This window comes from Benincasa hispida, chromosome 9 (assembly GCF_027475165.1).
Source record: "Benincasa hispida cultivar pf3 chromosome 9, pf3_genome.v1.1, whole genome shotgun sequence".
NCBI lineage: Eukaryota > Viridiplantae > Streptophyta > Magnoliopsida > Cucurbitales > Cucurbitaceae > Benincasa > Benincasa hispida.
The window spans coordinates 93,504,401-93,526,244 of NC_143486.1; the positions used below are offsets into that span (position 1 = coordinate 93,504,401).

Here is a 21,844-nt window from a genome sequence, read left to right on the forward strand (position 1 = left end):
GAACATTCTATCAGATGAATTAAATTAAGCTCATTTTGATAAAAAAAATTTATGAACTAAATTATAATAAATCAAAGTTAACAAATAAAATCTATAAAATTGTTACTACTACGTTAGGGATGAGAAGTGAATTTTAACACGATATATATTAGGCTAAAAAATGCTTTAATAGAAAGAAGAGAGAAAAAAAAAATTATAGAGAGGGAAGGGGGCCGGAGGATAAAATGATAGAGACCGTACGACGTGTGTCGGTCACTTTCCGACTCCCACGTGGTGGACCCCTCACTATCTGACTTTATTTTTTTATTATTTATTTATAGGCTGATGGGTTGTTAAAAGAAAAAGACAAAAAAAAAAAAAAAAAAAAAAGAGTTTGTTTTATTTATGATTAAAATAAGAAAAATTAAAATAATAGGGTAGTTTTAAAAATTATTTATAAAAATATTCTACTTTTTTAAATTATTTAGAAAAGTATTGTTGTTTTTTTTTTCTTTTTAATAATTTAAACATTCGACCTTTGTGTTTTTTTTTCTTTTTTACCTTTTCAACATTCGACCTTTGTGTTCTTTTTTTTTTAAAAAAAAAATCCATTTTATAAAAACAATTTCTAAAAATATTTTATTATTTTATTTAAACTCTAAAAAGAATAAATTAAAAAAAATAATATCTCATAAAAATAAAAAAGTGTAAATTAAAATATCTTATTTATATAAAAATAATTACAAAAATCAATCTGTCCTACAAGGCGGATGTCGTCGACTTCAAATTTGAGGTTGCTCTGGTTCTTCTTGATGTAGCTCTGGCACCTCTGCAAACGTTTCATGATATAAATATTCATTATGCTCTCCACGACCCCAACCATGTCCATGCACGTTTGAAGACGAAGGACCAGCCTCTGAGTCATAATGTCCTGAACCAAATGCTGACATCATCATCATCGGACTAACATAATCAGTTTGACTCTGCGTCTGCATCACATGGGGCAACTCTTCCACATTATGGCAACCTCATCAAACTCATCCTCTTCCTGTACAGGTCCTCTACGTCTAGAAGCTGGTGGAGGAACAATAGGTATATTGTACATATAATGTATCTCCTCCATATAGCTTTGGTTGTCACTATATATTGCAAGAACCTGGTTAGGATCATTCGCAACATCACAGAGTCTACTGTTGTTTGATCTCTATGAATTATAAAACAATTAGATAATATTTAAAATAAATTTAAATTAAAAATAATTAGATAATATTCATTCATTTACCAGATGACCCACAACTGCTCCCGGATGAGTGACGTAGCGCCTTGTGATATTATTATACCAATGAATGTAGTATTGAGTGACATCCTGTCAAACTGTTCAATAGAAACCTCCACTGCAATAAACCTTGCACGATAGTGTCATCGCACTACCAAATGTGCAACTTTTTCGGACCAATTTAAGTCCTTAAGTCAATATCATGCAGTAGGGGTTCAATATTATAAGGCAATGAGACATCCTGCTGAAAATCGAATTATCTCATCACCCTGTCAGGAAGATGCCACTCACCAATATGAAAACATATGAGAGGACTCATTGTCCACCATATATTTTGACCATTCATACAGAAATTGAGCAAAGTATGCATAATAATTTTGTATGGCTCCCAAATAACCTGAAACACAAAATATTATATTGGAGAATATTAAAGACAAATACAATAAAAATGTGTATAAAATAATCAATTAGGTTCAGTGTAATGTATTTAATCAGGTTGAAGCAGATCAAACATGTGTCTGTAATGGCTAACTACATGTGTGGATGTCCTAGTCACACAAAATTTGTCTCTCTACCTAAATTTTTAAATTGATAATTTAGAATTTAAATTAACTAGATCAGTGATATAAAAATTAAATTGAATTAAAACAACATACCAAGAATCGTAGGCTCGTCCAGCTAACTGATCGTCATTAACATGTAGCTGTGGAGCCATTGTTGGAAATCGCTCACAAGCCCATAGTTGCAAAAGTATGAGAGGACCAGCTATCTCTCGAACCTCAGGTCTTATTGCTTTGCATAGTTGTCTATACAACCAGGCCAAACATGCTCCACCCCACGAATACCACACCGCATCATAGAGGTTAGCTAATAGTGGCAGGAACATCAAGTAAACAAAATGATTTGATTTGTCCGAAAACAGACTTCCACCCATCATATGTAGTATATATGCTCGCGCATATCTTATGACGGTTTCCTCGTCTGCATCATCTTGTAGAGTGATAGTGCACCCTCCAACAGACATATGAAATGTATGCGTCTCAAACCTCCATCTCTTGACCAAGGCTGTGATCAGATGCCAGTCCAACTGAAAAAATCCCAATCTGGAGTGGGATAGTGCGCTGGAGAACTGCCTCTCGACGCCTGCAAGATATTTCTCCAGTAGTATGATCTTGTCATACAATAGATGATCGATGAATGGACTGGTCATACAAAACATCAAGATCAACAGGTCTTGGGTTTAAAGCCATGATCTGAAAGAAAAAAAAATTATTTCTCAATTAAAAAAATATTTATTTCTCAATTAGAAGAATAATGTACAACTTAATTAACTTAAAATAATGTACAACTTAATTAAAAGAATAAGTACAATTTGGTATACGATCGTATAGTAAAAGGTATGCAATCGTGTAGTAAAGGTTAGCGATCGTGTAGCATTTGAGAAGGCCATCGTCTATTTGTAATAGGTAAACGATCGTGTAGGAATTTGTGGGCGATCATATAGTGAGGAAAGAGAGCTCTCGAGAGGCCATTGAAGCGTGCCCTCATCGTGTACTTCCACTATGCGATCGTGTAGTAAAGCTTAGCAATCTTATAACATTTGGTATACGATAGTATAGTAAAAGGTATGCGATCGTATAGGTTTTGAGAAGGCCATCGTCTATTTGTAGTAGGTAAGTGATCGTGTAGGAGTTTGTGGACGATTGTGCAATGAGGAAAGAGAGCTCTCGAGAGGCCATCGCAACGTGCTTCATCGTGTACTTCTACTATGTGATCGTGTAGCATTTGGTATACGATTGTATAGTAAAAGGTATGCGATCCTATAGGTTTTGAGAAGGTCATCGTCTACTTGTAATAGGTAAGTGATCGTGTAGTGAGGAAAGAGAGCTCTTGAGAGGCCATCGAAGCATGCCCTCATCGTGTACTTCCATTATGCGATCGTGTAGCATTTTGGTATACGATCGTATAGTAAAAGGTATGTGATCGTATAGGTTTTGAGAAGGCCATCGTCTATTTGTACTAGGTAAAGGATCGTGTAGGAGTTTGTAGGCGATCGTGTAATGAGGAAAGAGAGCTCTCAAGAGGTCATGCAGCGTGCCCTCATCGTGTACTTCCACTATGTGATCGTGTAGTAAAGCTTAGTGATAATGTAACATTTGGTATACAATCGTATAGTAAAAGGTATGCGATCGTATAGGTTTTGAGAAGGTCATCGTCTATTTGTAATAGGTAAGCGATCGTGTAGGAGTTTGTGGACGATTGTGCAATGAGGAAAGAGAGCTCTCGAGAGGCCATCGAAGCGTGTCCTCATCGTGTATTTCCACCATGTGATCGTGTAGCATTTGGTATACGATAGTATAGTAAAAGGTATACGGTCGTATAGGTTTTGAGAAGGTCATCGTATATTTGTAATAGGTAAGCGGTCGTGTAGGAGTTTATGGGCGATCGTGTAGTGAGGAAAGAGAGCTCTCGAGAGGCCATGGGTTGAAAGACATGATGCGTTGATAAGACTTGCGGCAGCTTCAAGTGTGTGCAAGCAAAGGCGCTGGACGATCATATAGCAGATGAGCGACATTATACGATTGGGTATACGATCGTCTAGTAAGTAAACAACACTACACGATGAGGTAGGCGATCGTGTAATAATTGCGCGGAGGTAAACGATGCTTGCAGTAGCTAAGCGATAGGCTATGCGCGAGATCGTTGAGAGCGAGATCAGCGAGATCGTTTGCTAAACGATTGAGCTAGACGATAGACGTTGGACACTAAACGATGGACGTTGGGTGCTAGACGATAGATGTTGGGCACTAGACATGGACGTTGGGTGCTAGACGATAGACGTTGAATGCTAGACGATAGACGCTGTAAGCTAGACAATAGACGCTAATTTTTCAGTTCAAATTCTCTCATCTTCCTTTACAGATCTTCTTTAGCTTTCGACAGGTCGAGGGTTTAACCCTCGTACTCTTCTCAATTTTCTTTAGATCGAGGGTCAAACCCTCGATCTCTTCTTTAATTTTCGACAGTTCGAGGGTTGAACCCTCGACAAAATATTTTAAACTAAATCTCCCCCCCCCCCTCGAAATCTCCAAAACAACCATAGATTTCTAAATAGTTTCAAAACCACTATATTTCCTTAAATAGCTTTCCTAATCACAATATTAAAAAAAAAAATCTCCATTAAAATATCATTTTAATTTTGTGTTTGTTTAATTAATTTTAGAAATGAGTCTTTTATCAAAAAATTTAAAGTATTTAACGACTATTCAAAAAGTTTTAAAGTGAATTTTTATCGAAAGAATTTAAATAAAAATGATTTTTTTGATTTTTTTTCTTTACTCATTCTAAATAGATCAATTAAAAAAAAATCATTTTAGTCCTTGTAATTTGAATCTTATTTCCTTTTAGACTTTAAACTTCCAAATGTCAAATTTTGATAGGTGTATTTATAATAAAAATCTTAAAATTCATTTATGAAGTTAATTTATTGTTAATTATTGGATTGTTTTCAAATAAAAGAAAATTGTTAACTTATTTATAAATATAATAAAATGTCACTATCTAAAGATAGTTTCCAATGACATCTCACAACGCTATTTTGTTATACTTGAAAATATTTTAAACAATTTTACCATTTAATTTATTATTATTTTCTATACAAATTAAAAAAGTGATTTTTTTTTAGTATGAAAATTATCATAATGATTTAATTAATTATAATAAAAAATTGTTTCGAATAACTCAAAATTTAAGATTAATTTAAAGCAGATGGAATGAAATCTAAAATATAGAGATTATTAAGGATGTATTTTAACCTTTATTTTTTTTTGTTATTTTTTAGAAAAAAGGCAAAAAAGCTTCTGTGTTTGTTTGTGTGTATGGAATTGATTGATTTGAGGAGGTATTTTATTCCTTCTGTTCAAACCAGATATTGTGGATTTCATGCCCTTTCTAGAACATATAGCTTCTCTGTTGTGATTAATTAGGTGAATATATATATATATATATTTATCAATTTAATCTTAGAATTTTCATAAAGGTTAATTTCTACCCTCCATTCCATTCTATTTAGATAAATATCATGTGAGTCTTATAAATATATCAATTAAATCTCTAAAAATCTCTAAACATTCATAATTAATTCAATTTTAGACTCTTAATTAATATTTTATTTAAAAATTGTCTATGTATCAATTCTAATAATCCATTTTATTAGTCTGAAGAAGTTTGTGTTGGAATTTTTTTTTTAATCTTAATCTCAAATTGATTAATATTTTGATGATAACAAATCCACTCTTATTCACTAACAATTTGAGTGTTTTAAAGTATCAATTATGTAGAGCTTGAAACAATGGTTCCAACGCAATTTCAATCACTCAAATCAGAGTTCAAACGAAGAAGATATGGTCGAAACCAGCTTAATGAAAAAATCCCGAGCGAATGACATGGCAAATTTTTTTCATCAAAGTGGACCAATTGAAAGATGCCACTTGGAGCATGGGTTGAATGACACATGGTGGATTTTTTATTTTCTTATTGGTTTTTTTAAAAAAATGAATTTTTAATATTATTTTACATTTATGTTTAGCGACTAGTTTTCGATGCATGACCTTTGTTTTTTTTTTTTTTGTCTTTTTAAAGAAATTATTTTTAAAAAACAATATATATTATTATATTATTTTTTAGTTGTGTCTAGTTGAGTTTAAGTCTCAACCATTCAATTTTCTTTTACCAACATCCAACCGCCTAAATTTGGTTTTTACCTACTCCCATCTCTTTTTAAACTTTTTCATCTTCTTCAAAAATTTAACAATAATTTTCTTTATTTTCAATTCTCAAAAAACACAGAATCACCGTTGTTGCTCTCTTTACGTTTTAATTTTCTTCTTTTCATCTTATTCTTAAGAGAGATATTTTATGTGGTGAGTATTGGTTTGTTGTGAGCTTAAATTGTAAATCCACTCTATTGAGAGAATTGTAAGAGTGTTTTTTTTTTTTTTTAATATTTTCAAACTTTTTAAAGGGTTGCTCTTAATCCCGAAAAAAGAGCGGTTGTAACAGTTTGATCATTATCCGTGAAAACGATTGAGTTCACTCTTGAACTCGTAAAAAGAACGGTGTAGCAGTTAGGCTATAATCCTTAGAAAGAGTTAGTGAGATTTTTATTTACATACCCAAGAGGAGCTAGGGAAATGGATGTAGGCCGGTTGTGTTGAACCACTATAGAATTAGCGGTGTTAATTTCTCTATCCCTCACATATATAATTTTGCAATTAATTTGTTAATATATTTCAATGCATATAATTAATTGCTACAATTTTTTCTTGAATTTGTATATGTCAATTTACTAATCTTTTTTAAGTGAATTCATTTGTATGAAATTCTTGCTTTAAGTAATTGCTAGCAAAAAAATTATTGATTTGTATTGGGCCCACATTAGTAAAAAGTTTCCATTAGTCTAAATTAACCTTATTCATCCCTCTAGGTACAATTTGCACATGTATAAGAATTGAATGCATGGACGGTTTTTAAATTTAATCTCAATAAGAAAAAAAGTCTAAATTCATTTGCTTATAATAATTTAGAAGTTTAATTGAAATAATGCTATGTTTTGCACGAAATGTTTAAGTTAGGTTTGAAGGAGAGTATAAATTGATCCATATACTTATAAAAGTTCAAGATTTAAACTTATACAATTAGTCGTTTAGGGTTTAAATTGATATAACCTCAAAATTTAGGGATGTAAATGATATATATAAGAAAAAGTGACATAAAATCAAAAGTTTTAAAATAGGGGATTTAATGAAAAGTTGAATCATAATTGATATTGGTTTTAAAATTTCGGAATTGGAAACCATTTTATTTATTTCTTTATTTTTCTTAAAAACCAACCTTATAAATACCATTCTCACTTATGAATTATTCTGGTTTATTATCTATGTTTGACAAACGATTTCGAAATAGAAGCAAAGTCATGAAAAAATTATAAAATTTTATTTTTAATTTTAAAATTAGATTAATAATTCAAAATTTTACTTCATAGACCAAAATTATTATAATGTAATATCCCCGATGTCTTTTGAGTTTTTATCTGGAGGTAAGTTGAAGTTGAGACAAAAAAGAGAAAGAAGAAACTTAGATGGTTGAAAGTTAGAAAAATGTTTTGCAATTATTAGATCGATGAACATTTGATGATGAAAGTGATTTTTTTTTAAATAAATTGTGGAACAAGAAGATCGAATCTCAAACTTCAAGATTGATAGTACAAATTTATGTCAGAGATCCGAACTTAGCCAGGCTAACAAAATGATTTAACGAGTCATATGCTCTCTTCTACCCATCACTAATCTCAACTATGGATTACTCCTCTTTCTTCTTTTATTTAAGATTATTCAAAACCTCTCTCTAACTTTCTTTCTTTTCTGTTTTCTTTTTCCTTTTTTTGTCTTTTTTATTTAAAGAAAATACAATAATATATAATTAATATAAGTAGGTGGTACGTCTTTGTTAACCACGATCTTATTTAAAGAAAAAACATGTCATTAAAATATTCTAAAATTTCTTATTATTAAAACCTGACTTAATTTCTTGCTTTATCACCAATGTATTGATAACATTTTAAAAATAATGCAAAAATTAGAAAGATTTATGGATATAAAAAAATTGATCATTGATAAGATTATAATTTTTATTGTTCTACTACACATGGGAGCTAAGCCTCCTTCAGCAAACTGATTAATATTCTAATTATGTACCAAAATTAGTAATATATTTGGGTTGTGATCACAAATAATTTATAGAAGTTTTTTTTTTTTAATTATTATTTTTAATTTTTTGGAGAAGAATATATAGAAGTTACTTTATACACATTTTGATTGGGTAGAAAATAATTGATCTCAAGAGGAAACTTAACCCTATGCATTCATCGACTATCAACCACCAAAAACATCATTTATGTGTGGATGAACTTAAATATAGTATGTTATGAGTACGAATTTGAAATGAAAATAATGATAGATTTGCCCCCATTTGATTACAGTTTAAGTCCGTTTGTTAATTATTTAGTTTTTGGTTTTCAGTTTTTGAAAATTAAACCTATAAATATTTATTCCACGGTTTCATTCCTAAATTTATTAGTTTTTTATATACTTTCTACCAATATTTTTAAAAACCAAGTCAAGTTTTGAGAACTAAAAAGAATAATTTTTAAAAAGTAGTTTTTATTTTTGGAATTTGACTAAAAATTCAACTCTTTTTACTTAAGAAAGATAAAACCGTTGTAAAATATTAAGAGAAAACATGTTTAATTTTAAAAAATAAAAAATAAAAGTCAAATAAATACTAAACGAGACCTTAATTTTTAATTTTTGGTTTTTGAAAATTAAACTTGTTTCCTCACAACTTCTTTACCATAAGATTCATATTTTCTAACCACACACTTAAATTCTTATCCAAACTTGAAAATTCAAATTGGTTTTTGAAAATAAGTTTGTAAACCAATTGGTTTTTGGTTTTTCAGTTTTTTAAAATTAAACTTATAAACATTACTTTTACCCATAATTAAGCTTCTATATGTTTTGTTATCCATATATTTTCTTTTAATGTTACCTATAATCAAGTGTTTCATCGATAAATGTGAAAAACCATAATTAAAAATTTGAAACGAAACAAGCATAAATTTCAAAAACAGAAAACTGAAAATGAAATGATTATCAAACTATGTCTACTTTCTTAAGGTTTTAAAATTTGACTCGAATTTAAAAACACTCCTAAAAAATAAATAATAAGACAAAGAAATGAATAGGTGGAAGTAGTGTTTATAAGCTTAATTTAAAAAAATTTAAAACTAAAAAATAAATGATTATCAAACAAGATGTTAATCTATCAAAACTAGTATGCCATACTTAACCTCAAACACCATAAACCCTTAAAACCTTGTTTAGTTTCTAAATTAAAGAGGAGATTAATCATCAATAAAACCACTCTATTAAGAAGTACATTATTAATGTTCAATGAGCTATACTTAATCTTTTAGTGGCAATTAAAGTGTAAAAGAAGAATGCAAATCAAGATTTGGGTTTAAGAACATAGCAAAAACTTCCCTTGAAATGGAATTCCAAGCATTGAATTACACTATTTGAAAGCTAAAACCAACTGTATATTGAACAATGAATGAGTGACCACATGAGTTTTCGAAAAGGAAGGAGTTTAGGCGCAATTTTGCCACTTGAAGAACAAAAGTAGGGAAACTACCCTTTTTTCTTCTTCTTTTAAGTGAAAATTTACTCTTTGAGTGCTTATATTCAATTCATTGTCGTATAATTAATTCTCCCCTCATTATTAATGGTTGCAATAATAACTAGGCTATGCCTTTATTAAAGTAGATCAAATTTAGGGGAAGTTTGAGATTAGGAGTTTGTTATTATAATAATCTAGGTTATAATAATTTGTGTTTGAGGTATAGTTTATTTTAATTTGGGTTGTAATAGTATGTGTTTGAAGTGTAAACTATTTTTATTTAAGAAGGAATAGTAAACACCGTATCAAAGAATTAAAAAAAAATGATGAATGTAAAATAGTAAAAATTATAGTAAATAGTAAATATAGTAGTAAATGAGAGTTTTGAGAATAAAAAATAACATTTACTGTAGTAAGATGTGGTTATTACAGTCTTAGGATAGTCCCTGTCCCAAACATACGAAAGGGGTGTTCAAATAACCCGACAACCCGAACAATCCTGACTACCCAACCCAAAATGTAAGGATTGAGTTGGGTTAGTTTTGTTCTTGGGTTGGCTAGAAAACCCAACTCGAATATTTTTTTTTTTTATATATATATATATTCAAAATTCAAAAATTAATCAATACAACGAAATCAAACTTTAAACAAAGAGAAATAAATATCATAGATATTTGGTATTTAGCATCTTAATTTTATGAGATATTAGTTATTAGTCATGTGTATATATAAATTTATATATTTTTCATTAAAAATAAGAAAAAATTATAACCTGACAACCCAACCCAACTCAACCTGAATTTTAAGTATTAGGTTGAGTTGGGTTGAAAACTTTATTTGGGTCATTTAGGTAGCCAATTAAACCAAACCGAATTTTTGGATTGGTCCAAAAAATACCCAACCCCCCAACCCAACCCAACCCATGTACATTTGTCAATTAGTATCTTCTCAATCAATATGAACATTAAAAAATGACATGACCCTTGTACTATTAATCTCAAGATTTAAGATTTGATCTGCCATCCTTATCTATTTTTTTTTTAAGAAAAAAACATTCTGCCTCTCTCAATCTGTTTTTCCTAATTTATTTAATGAATTGTTCATTTTTTTAATATTTATAATAGGGTGAAATTTATGATTCATAATCCTACTATTTCTCCACCGATAAAAAAATGTAATAGTTGAAGGTTGAGAATCATCACACTAACCCTTATCTTTATCTATGGATGAAATAGGAGAAAAGATTGTCAATCCAAATTCCAAGCTTAGTTTTTCAATTTACATTCATAAAAAGTCGATGGTTCGAAAGAGCGAATTACCAATTTTGTAATAATATTGTGTTTAGTTGCACGTTGACATTGATGCATAACTCTATATGAATTTAATGATAAAAGTAATAAGTTTCCTAAGAGATTAAAAGTTCAAATCTTTCTACCTCAAATATTGCGTTGGACAAAAAAAATCAAAGCTTAGTATAAAATTAGAAAACTTTATCGAAGTGACTTGTACTTAAATATCTCACTTACAGATGATAATTCTAAAAAAAAAACTTTTTTTTAATAAATGAAGTAAAAAAAATTAAAAAAAATGTAAATTGAGAAAATATTAAATGAAAAGGAAAAAAAAATCTCACTCAACATCTATTATAATATATTTAAGGAGTGTTTGATGTATAGACTTGAGTTGGTGATTATTATCTAAGAAGTTAAATTATCTATGTAATTAGATTGTATGTGTTTGTGGTACTAGGTTGAATTGGTTTAATTGATTTTTTCTTAAAAAAAAAAACAGTGGGATCTAGTTTGGTAATGACATTCGAGTTGGGTTTAGAGATGTTTGTGATCGAATAGGATTACAATCCATCGTTGAGGGATTTTAGGGAAAGACACTTGTGTTTTCAATTTGAATCTAGTGTGAGATTTATACTATTTTTAAATCAATAGACATTAACCTTAATAACCGAAAATGAGTATTTAATAAAAATTTAAGGTAAAAAATATAAATCATAAAATTTAAGAATTAAACTAAAGTAAAATTGTGACCTTTGAAACTTGTAAACTAAATTGAAAATAAACTCAAAAATCTACATATATAATATTTTAAAAGTAAAAGACCAAATAAAAACTATACCTAAAAACGTATTTTTCCGTTTAGTTTCCTATTGTCGATTTACGACTTACAGTGTTAAAAAAATTACTATTTATGGGATGTAAAAAACAAAATCTAGTACTATCGTAGTATCAATCATTTCTATTCATTATTTGACACGTCATTAAATAGTTTATTAATATTATTATTTATTTATTTAAATTATTAAATGCTACTATTGTGGTAAGTAACAAATGGAGGTAGATGGTGATTGGCCTTTGACTTTTCATTTTGGGATAAGAAGCATTGGATCAAATCTCCTTTAAAAGAAAGTTTTTGTTAAGTTATAAAAGCTAAAATAGTTCAACTTCAATTTACATTAATAAGAAGTTTGATAGTTTGATTCTCATCTACAAATATTCAACAAAAAAAAGTGTGAAAGAGTCTGTTGTGAAATTTTGTAATAAAATTTTGTTTAATTACATATTTTATTGAAAAAGTTGAAATATTTTGACCTATGACAAAAATAACATCGATGCATAACTCATTAGAATTTAATGGCAAAAATAAGAAGTCTCCTAAGAGATTAGAGATTAAAATCCTTCTACTCAAATATTATATTTGATTAAAAAATTTCTTGACAAATGAGTAATCAAAGCTTACCATGAAATTAGATTTTTTTTTTTTAAAGTAGGAAATTAAAAAACTTAGAGGAAGATTTATAACTAAATGTCTCACTTATGGATGAGAGTACTATAAAAGGAAAAAGGAAAAAAAGAGTGTAAATAAGGAAAATCTTAAATGAAAAAAAATCTATTTATGTTAAAATCAGAATTATCTCACTCAACATCTAATATCTATTATGGTCTATTCAATATATCTCAAGTCTTTACTATAGGTCTCTTCTTTCTAAGAAAATATTTTTGGATCATTTTTTTAAATAATTTAAATAATTTAAATTACTTTCCTTTAGTTCAATTTATTAAACTCCTAAAAAATGTCAAAATAGAGTTAGTTTAGAGATAATTGGTATGTATTATTCCTTTGAGTAAGGAATTCGACCTATTTCTTTAATTGTTATACTACAAAAATGACTTACGAAAAAAATTCTCTGATTTATTTTTATTTTATTATTGACATATATATCATATTAATATATTAATACATCTATAAATCAATCGTTGAATATAGATATATCTATAAATTGAATGGATTTGTATTGCTATTAAATATAAAAAAAATTTGTATGAATATAAATGAGACATAAAATGTCATGAATAGGCTACTACTATAAATATAAATGTTAAACATATCAAATGTTAATATCCATTGATATGTCTACCTAAAATTGAAATATTGATATTTAGAACCTTCATTTTCAAAAATTACAAAAATAAAATAAAAAGTAGATTTGAGCCAACACATTGCATCTTACACTCCTACTGTAATTATAATTTTAACATTAATAATTACAAATATAAAATAATGACACAAAATTTTAAATTAATTAATTTGTTTAGAAGCATAGCCAGTGGGGTCCAGTTATGTTTTTTTGGGGTACCCTTTTAGAGTACCGTACATCTCATAATATCATTTTCAGTTTCCTTTCAACTCTCTTATTATAAATATGCCATAACTTCACCCCTTTTCTTCTCCATCTTCCCCGATCTTCCACCGTCGCCGGTCACCGCCGACCTCCTTCCCTCCGCCGTTCTCCAATTCCATTTCTGTAGGGGTTTTTTCAAACTCTTCCTTCCTTAGCTTTTGTATGGCAGTGAGCTTGTTTTCGCATGACGTTTCTGATCTCTGTCTCGGCAAGCCTGCGCTGAGGCCGCTGTCCTTGTCCGCAGCCGTCGCCGACGCCTTGGTTGCTCTCCAATTCTCCGACGATTATTTCGTCAGTGTCTGGGATTGTCGTTTAGCGAAGAGCGGTTGCAGCGGCGAAGGCGATGGTGGTGCTGGCGGTGGCGATTTTGACTGCTGCCGGTGTGTCGGGAAGCTGTGTATGGTGGATGTGATTTGCTATCTCTGTAAGGACGAGAATTTGTTGTCCCCTTCGGCTGCATTGCGAGCTTCTGTCTCTGAAATTTTGCCTCAAATTCCTGGAATCGTGATGCATTTGGAGCCGACTGCTAGGTATAAAAATCAATCTATTGAATTTTTTTATCTTTTCATTTCCCCCTTTTAGGGATTGTTTCAACAGTTTCTTTAATTGATTGGGTTTTTGAGAAAATTGTTAACGGCTGCGGTCCTGTTCACGTTTTACTTTGATATTGATATTCTTTAATTGGGCATCTGAAATTTTGTCAGTTACTGATCTGAAATGAGCGTGTTGCACAAGTTTTTTTTCACACTCTGTTATGGCTTGTTTGTTTTGCTTGTTCTTCATGAGAAAAGTGTTTTCCCCAAATAGTTTTTGTTTTCTTTGTTATCTTGTACTTTTCTTCTTCAAACGTATATGATACTGAATTCAGAAAGAGAATAATAGAGTTCTGTAAAGTTCTTAAAGATGAAGTTAATTGAAGTCTCTTTGTTCATATCCATATTCCAGCTTGTTAGAGGCCATTGATCTGGTTCTCCAAGGTGCTCAAAATCTAGTAGTCCCAATCAAGACTAAGTTAGGAAGCAATTCAAGAAGAAAACAGCTCAAAAACCCCACAAATGCCATCCATGGTGGCCTTGAATTCTGCTGGTTGACTCAGGAAGATATAATCAGATATCTCCTTAGCTCAATTGGCCTTTTTTCCTCCATTGCTGCGCTCTCCCTTGACAGCCTTGGCATCATTTGCACCAATCCCTTATCAGTAAACTACCACTCCCCTGCCTCTTCTGCCATTGGAGCCATTTCCCGTTGTATCGCCAATCAAACCTCGGTTGCAGTCATTGATGGCGAGGGAATTCTGATCGGTGAGATCTCGCCTTTTGCCCTTGCCGGATGCGACAAGGCCGTTGCAGCTGCGATTATGACCTTGTCATCTGGTGACCTGATGGCCTACATTGATTGTGGGGGTCCTCCGGAGGATCTTGTTAAGGTTGTGAAAGCTAGGCTGAAAGATAGCAAGTTGGAAGGAATGCTAGAGGAATTCACTAATTCACCATCCTCAATTGGGTCTGTATCTTTCACTTCTTCATCATCTGATGAGGAATTCTCGCCTTCTCCGAGCTCAAGAAGGTATAGGAGATCATCGAGCTACTCGGCACGAATTACTCGCCGTGCTGAGGCCATAGTTTGTCATCCAAGAAGCTCCTTGGTAGCTGTTATGATCCAGGCAATTGCACACAGGGTGAACTATGTTTGGGTCATTGAAGATGACTGCAGTTTGATTGGAATGGTCACATTCCTTGATATGTTAAAAGTTTTCAGAGAACATCTAGAGATTACCGAGTAGACTTTCAAGCCATTTGGCTTAGAAATTTTGCACCCCTCCCCCCAATCCCTTGTCTAAAGAATAAAAACACTCAAAAGTTGGAATCTGTGTTGCCAAATTGAGACTATTTGGGACAAAATCCATTAGGTTATGTGTTATTTGTGATGTTTTGTTTGTGTCTATAAACTTTTGGGATCTGCATGTTTCAGCCCTTGTATTCTAAAAGCTCATGAACAGAGTAAGCAGATGTGGAGAGCTTTCAGTGAAAGCACTTTTTGCCTGTATAATGCTTTTTTTCTTTTATAAGTTTTTAACTAATGATGAAACTACCATGATTAAATTAATTCAATCAAATCTTGAGTATTGTAAAGTGGATCAGAGAAGATTTTAGAAAAAAAAAAAAAAGGGTAACCATTTTCCTAAGATGAGATGACAGCTCATTAATGATAAACAATTATGGAAGGTCTTACATGTCAATTGAATATTGGTCAATTGTCTGTCATTTGAACAATTAATTACCAAGATTTAGTTCTTTTGTTCATCTGTCATTCTCCTTCCCCACTCAACCACTGGTGATGCATATAAGATTTGGATCTTCCTTGAGATCACAAAATGATTCTCAAATGTGTAATGGAAAATCAAAATAATCTAATATATGTTTTTTTGGTACATATAATGTGGGAAGTTGAGTGTATTAAGGACATCGAATGTGTAGAAGATATACTATGTTAGGTAAGCTAAGCTCTTTTTTATGGGATTTTGAAATAATTAAAATCATTTAAGTTATATTTAAAATCACTTTTATTAATGTGTTTAGTTATTATAAATTACTTTGGGTGTGTTTGGGATAAGAACTATTTTAAACTATAATAACCACTTCTTACTACCGTAAATACTATTTCAAAATCTTTATTTACTACGGTATTTATTATTTACTACCGTTTTTATTATTTTACATTCATAATTTTTTATTATTTACTATAGTATTTACTATTTCATTCTCAAATTAAAATAGTTTACACTTCAAAAATATACTATTATAACCCAAACTAAAATTATTTATACCTCAAATACTATCTATATAACCCTATTATAATAACTTAAGACTATAATAAGCAACTCTTTGTTCCAAACATCCCCTTTAATGTTTAGTTTCACTTTTAACAATTTTTGTATCAATTTTGATTTTAAATGAATATAAACATGTTTCAAAGTGATTTTCTTTGAAACTTTCGAACATACCCAAATTTTACCTCATTTCATGCCAAATTGAAATTACTCAAAACAATTAATAAATATTAAAAAATCTCGGCCCAATACTATTTTCTGAACGTTTCTTCTTTTAACTCTACCTTATTGATTAGGTATTTAGCCCATTTTACCATTTTATTTCTTTCCATGTCATAATTCATTTGAATTTTAATCCAATTGGAAGCCTGATAAAATTTTAGCCAGAAATATATAGATAAACCAATTTAACAAAATTCCACGAAACATGGATTCGAACAAAATATTAATCATCTGGTTTCATGAACGTCTAGTAAAGGAAACAACAAAAGATCAATTAGAACAAATAAATTTAGTAACAAGAGCAGTAAAACTGAACTAAAGTAGAACGTTTTTAGTCTTTCACAGAGAAAATTACATCAAATCCACTAAGATTTCGAATAAGTCGACAATGGTGATTGAAATGTTAATATCAAACATAAAGTTATAAATATCTAAAGTGAAGATGAGAGCTAGGCTAACTACCCAGATTCTGATACAGTACTCTCATCATCCAAATCCTGGATAAAGATTTCAGTGGGTTCAAGGCATCCTCTCAGAGATTCATGTCCCAATTGTGCTCGTTCATTATCCCCGAAGCCGAATATTTTTCCTTCCTCAGTAACCGCGACAGTGTGATACAGCCCCGTGCTGATTTGAGAAACACGGTGAGTTCTTAAGCTGTCGAGGCTTCGAGGTCTCAAGACTTTGTCAGATACTCCTCTGTCTGGAAATCCAAGGCTACCAAACCCCATCCACCCAAAACCATAAACAGTACCGTTGTCCACCAACACAAAAGTTTTCCTCTTTCTCGCACATACCTGAAACAAAAACATTATCAAATAAGCCCTTAATAACACGATCTTAAATCCTAATACAGATTATGTAAGATATGCAGCATCTAATATTTCAAGCCTGTGTTATGAGCTACTTCATCGACTCTCAAAAAGGGAGGCACTAAAGGGAAGCAAATAGGAATCACACACAGTTTTGGTTTGGTAACGATCCAGACCTGCACTGCAAGGTGGTTCTTAAGGCTGTTTAGGGGTTGAGGAATAGTCTTATCAATCTCATCTCCATGGCCCAGGGCACCACAGTAGCCTTTTCCCCAAGTATAAACCTGTAATGAGAAATCAACTAAAACCATGTCACAACAGTTCTTGCAATGATCTGCCTAAACTAAAACATAGGATGTTAATAAGGTTAATATGTTCATCTTAAATTTGGGAACTAACAAATCCATTCGAATCTAATGCCACTGCATGCTCATCTCCAGCAGATACAGAAACAACATGAATATCCTTCAATCTAAATGTCTGTAGGACACGAGGCTGGAACTCATTGTGCTGCTCTCCATGGCCAAGGCAGAAATTAGATCCTGACCCAAAAGAGTATACTCTCCCATCATTAACTACGGCCAATACATAGCTTGGACCAGCAGCAATCTGAATTACAGATCCAATTTCCAGAAGCCGTTGAACAATCTTTGGAGTAGGTCCCTCTAGAGTATCGCCATGGCCAAGCTGACCATATGTGTTTGTTCCACATGTATAGACGTGACCTTGTCTTGTTAAAAACACTGAAAAATTAAGCCCCACAGAGACCTGAAGAAAATTTACATGCTATAGTTACCAAGTAGTTCATCGTTTCAACCAAGCATGAATGCATGTTTATGGAGGTATCTACGGCTTTAGTTCCCTTCTTTTGTAGTACTACATTCCATCAACAAAATATGTGAATCCACTTAAAAAAAGAATAGATGTATATTAAGGCACGCAGTTGTCAACTGGTTAACTACATCCAGTTCTATCTTCAGCCTGTATATGACGTTGTAATTAAATGTAAAATTCAATCAAATCACAGAAGGAAAATACATATTTGACAAGCATATTACCTGCTTGCAAGGAATTCCATTTAATGCTTCAACAAGTCTAGGTCTAAAGATTTGACAGCTTGTATCTCTGTGCCCACAACAAAATGATGAATTATCTCCACAGGTGAAAACCTATTGGAGAAGACAAGCCATAGGGTTACCAAAGAGTCAAAGACATTAATTGAGAGCGACATCCATGAAACCATATACTACAGCGTCAACAAGTGAGACATGAAATAACTACAGCAGAAAAACCTAGTTAACAACGATCGGCAAACACCTGTTCCTTTCATGCACTACTAAGGCATCAATCTAAGTACTACGAAGTTGAGAGATTCGATACAGCCATTTAAGGTTTATCATGATTTATAAAATGAGAAAAGTAGAACTTAGGAAGATAAGAGTCTTCGATTTCCAACATGGTACTTCTAATAATTAAAGCTACGAGCTCAATTAAGGATCAAATTAGCAATAAGACTATCAAAATTCTATAATACAGGAACTCATAGACATCAACTTTTCTTACAGTCACTGATCAAATCAGTAGAGAAATACCAAATGTTAAAGTGTACAGTTTATTTGGGATTAGAAAGATACTGAAAAAGAACATCCACATACAGAGAGGGGAAGCACAAAATCTGTGTGAAGCAGACGTGAAAACAGTATATAGCAGATCAAACATAGTAAAGATTATTATATAGATCAAATCCAACATAAGATTAAATTGTTGACCTGTCCTGATTGTGTGACAAAAGCAGCATGATTGTGAGAAGCAGAAACTTGCTCAACGTGTATAGAAGGTGGAAAATTTATTCGGGTAAATGTTACACATTGCGTAGTTTCAGAGCCATGACCCAGAACACCACATAAGCTGGAACCACAAGAGTATACTGATGCATTGCTGATCAGTAATGTATGATATCTTCCAGTTGCTATCTGCATCTGCTATAAAATAAATAGGAAAATAACTTCAAATTCTCTTCCACAAATCATAAGTATAAAAAAGAATCTGCAGCAAACATAATCTTAGAACTCAATGATACAATTGTACAACTTATAGAACAGATCCTATTCAAGTAAAGCCATCCATAATAAATATAATCTACGATATAGAGAACTGATTTGTCCAAAATAATGAATTCTAATGCAGAAGATAGTAGATGATTCTTTCATGCAAATAAGCAAAATCCAAGCACACTCATTCAACTAAAAGAAAAGCAATATAGTTCTAAAAGAAATAATACATTGCCTTCTGAGGTCTCAACGATGTTGGAAGATTTCTCCACCAATTGCAGGAACCGAAAAACCCGTTTCCACTTCCCTTGACAGCGATCAAAAAGTTGTCTTTTGGAATCCTCTCCCATTCCGGAATAAATGTTGTGTGATATACATAACTGAAATGCTGCAAAATCAACTAATGACTGAAACTTGAGAGGGTACAGCTCATGGCTCCCTCCAAACAACTTGCAAGTCAACTCCAAGCAAACAAGATCATAAGTGTTCAGCCGACCAGACGTTAGAACTTCTAAGATCAAATGCGAAGGCAAATCCGCAAATGAAGTCGAATGAAGCCATTTAGCCATGTTTTCAGTCAATATGACTTTCCAAGCTTGAATGAAATCTCAACCAAAAATCCCCCTGAAATACAGTTAAAACTGATTCCCAGCTAATTACAGAGATGCTGACAGATGTAACCAACTCTGGCCAACACACAAGGGTTGTCAAATTTTTAGGCGAAATCTCAAGCAGTTAAAGCAACATATAAAGAACACATCAGAAGGGAGGAAAATATGGGAAATAGAGTATAAAAAAGGCGTTCTTGAAAAGAATTTCAGCCGTAATGAGTACAATGATTGGAAACAAATCATCAGATGGGACAAATGACACCCACACAAGTTATCCCAAGTTGAAGAAATACAATTTCTTTTTCCTGCAAAAATCAACAAAGCCAGTAGAAACAATTAGAATGCAGTAAATTACCTCAAAGAAAATGACAAAATAGCAGCAACAAATTTCAAGTTGACCCAATATTCAAAGGTGGTTCATACTTAAAAGTAGTTGAGATAACTAAATAATTAATTGACTAAATAATTAATTGGTTCAGAAAACCAATGTTACTGACAAAAAGAACAGGGATGAATTTGAAAATGAACGATGATGTTGATGAGAGAAAAAAGAGGCTTTATGATTGCAATGTGTGGAACAGGACCAAGCATGCAACAAATTAAAGATTAATACAGTAATCAAAAGCAAGAGTGATTATTACAAGGCTTGTTAGTGCCGGTCACTAACTTTTCTGCAGAAAACTTAAAATTAAACAACTTCAATGACAAATGAAAAGGGGGATGAGAAAGAATGTTAATAAGCGACAACTTTGGATTCTCACTAACGGAAAGAGACAGAGAGAGCAGGCTAGAGTGATGATTACATAAGCTTGTGACTGCCGGTCACTCGCTTTTCTGCAGAAAAGTTAAGATTCAATTACCTTCACTGACAAATGGAACAGCAATGAGAAGGGAAGTGTATTGGCGACGAAAATGGACTCAGAACTTTCCTTAAAGCCCTCTCTCTCTCCAAATAACATACTCTGTTTTTTCCATTTCAAGTAAGGGAATTTCAAAACACAAATGAAAGGATTTAGACGATGTGTCTGATAAAAATAAAGTGTAATTCGCAAAAAACCATCGTTCAGGTCGCTGTAGTCCAAGCACCTCTTATCATAATTTTGGAGTTAGACCTAACAACTTTCACATGAATCACCATAGGAAAATTCTTTTTCCCTTAAAGAAGCTCGTGCTTTCAGAAAAATTTCTAAATACGCGTCAAACACAGCTATCAGCACACACTCACATGTCAAATTGAAAACCCATTAAGAATTGAATCACAATTCCTGAAAGAAACCCAAACTTCCTACTTCCATCCATACATTTGAAGAAAAAGAAGTGCATCGTTCACAGAATTTGGGCCTTCTCCGACAAATAAACAACTAGAATCCACCCCGGATTATCGGTCAATAATATACAGCATTTCAAACAAGATCCTCCGACTTTTAGGAAGACATTATGGATTATAATCGATTTCATAACAATTCAGATCTTGTTTTAGGCAAATCAAAGTAAACAACAATTAGAATGAAGAAAAGTATCTGCTGACTGAGTATATGTGTATACAGAATCAATTGGAAGAAAGGAAAAGAAGAAAAGAAACCTGTGGATTAAGAATTGAGATGTTGCGCTCTGACTTTTAGAAGAAAGTGCAAAATCCTCCTCGATTTCTGGAGAGAGTAGGAAGTGCCTTCCCCTTCAATATGCACACAAACACAAAAAGCTTCAATTTTGAGAGAGAATATGCTCCCAGTTTTTCCTTTCCTCTCTCAATAATAATAATAATGTTTTCTTATATATATATATATATTTATTTATTTATTTTACTTTTTCTAAATTTCTAAATATTATTTTTTTAAGAGTGGTTTTTAAATGTAGAAAAATAAATCAAAATATTTATAAAATATAGCAAAATTTCTATCAATATCTATTAGTGATATTGATACACAGTGATAGCTATCAGTGTCTATCATTGATAATTCTAAAATTTTGTCATATCTTGTAAATATTTTGAATAGTTTTATCATTTGAAATAATTTCTCTTTGTTTAATCCTTAAATTTTGCATAAACTATATTTTATCATTCAACCTTTGACACTAATTTTATAAAATCATTTTTTTTCAAAAAAAAAAATGTAACATGTTTTTTTCA

General features: G+C 31.6%; 2 protein-coding genes across 4 annotated transcripts; one reads left to right on the forward strand and one right to left on the reverse strand.

Annotated features, from left to right (window-relative positions):
• Positions 1 to 13,164: 13,164 nt before the first annotated feature.
• On the forward strand, positions 13,165 to 15,233 carry LOC120086429 (CBS domain-containing protein). The gene is made up of 2 exons (XM_039043071.2): positions 13,165 to 13,717; positions 14,133 to 15,233. The coding sequence occupies exons 1-2, from the start codon at positions 13,350 to 13,352 to the stop codon at positions 14,968 to 14,970; spliced, it is 1,206 nt and encodes a 401-aa protein (XP_038898999.1). The 5' UTR covers positions 13,165 to 13,349; the 3' UTR covers positions 14,971 to 15,233.
• A 1,294-nt stretch (positions 15,234 to 16,527) lies between these two features.
• On the reverse strand, positions 16,528 to 21,478 carry LOC120086611 (Regulator of chromosome condensation (RCC1) family protein). Of its 3 annotated transcripts, none has more exons than XM_039043345.2 (7): positions 21,296 to 21,478; positions 19,333 to 20,018; positions 18,821 to 19,030; positions 18,110 to 18,220; positions 17,451 to 17,819; positions 17,228 to 17,335; positions 16,528 to 17,036 (listed from the first exon to the last, which is right to left on the reverse strand). In XM_039043345.2, the coding sequence occupies exons 2-7, from the start codon at positions 19,669 to 19,671 to the stop codon at positions 16,698 to 16,700; spliced, it is 1,476 nt and encodes a 491-aa protein (XP_038899273.1). In that variant the 5' UTR covers positions 19,672 to 20,018; positions 21,296 to 21,478; the 3' UTR covers positions 16,528 to 16,697. The 3 variants fall into 3 exon arrangements, with proteins under 3 accessions (XP_038899273.1, XP_038899272.1, XP_090174210.1); XM_039043344.2 differs by having other exon boundaries at positions 18,821 to 19,033; positions 21,296 to 21,476; XM_090318084.1 differs by lacking the exon at positions 21,296 to 21,478 and adding an exon at positions 20,574 to 20,717 and having other exon boundaries at positions 18,821 to 19,033.
• Positions 21,479 to 21,844: the final 366 nt, after the last annotated feature.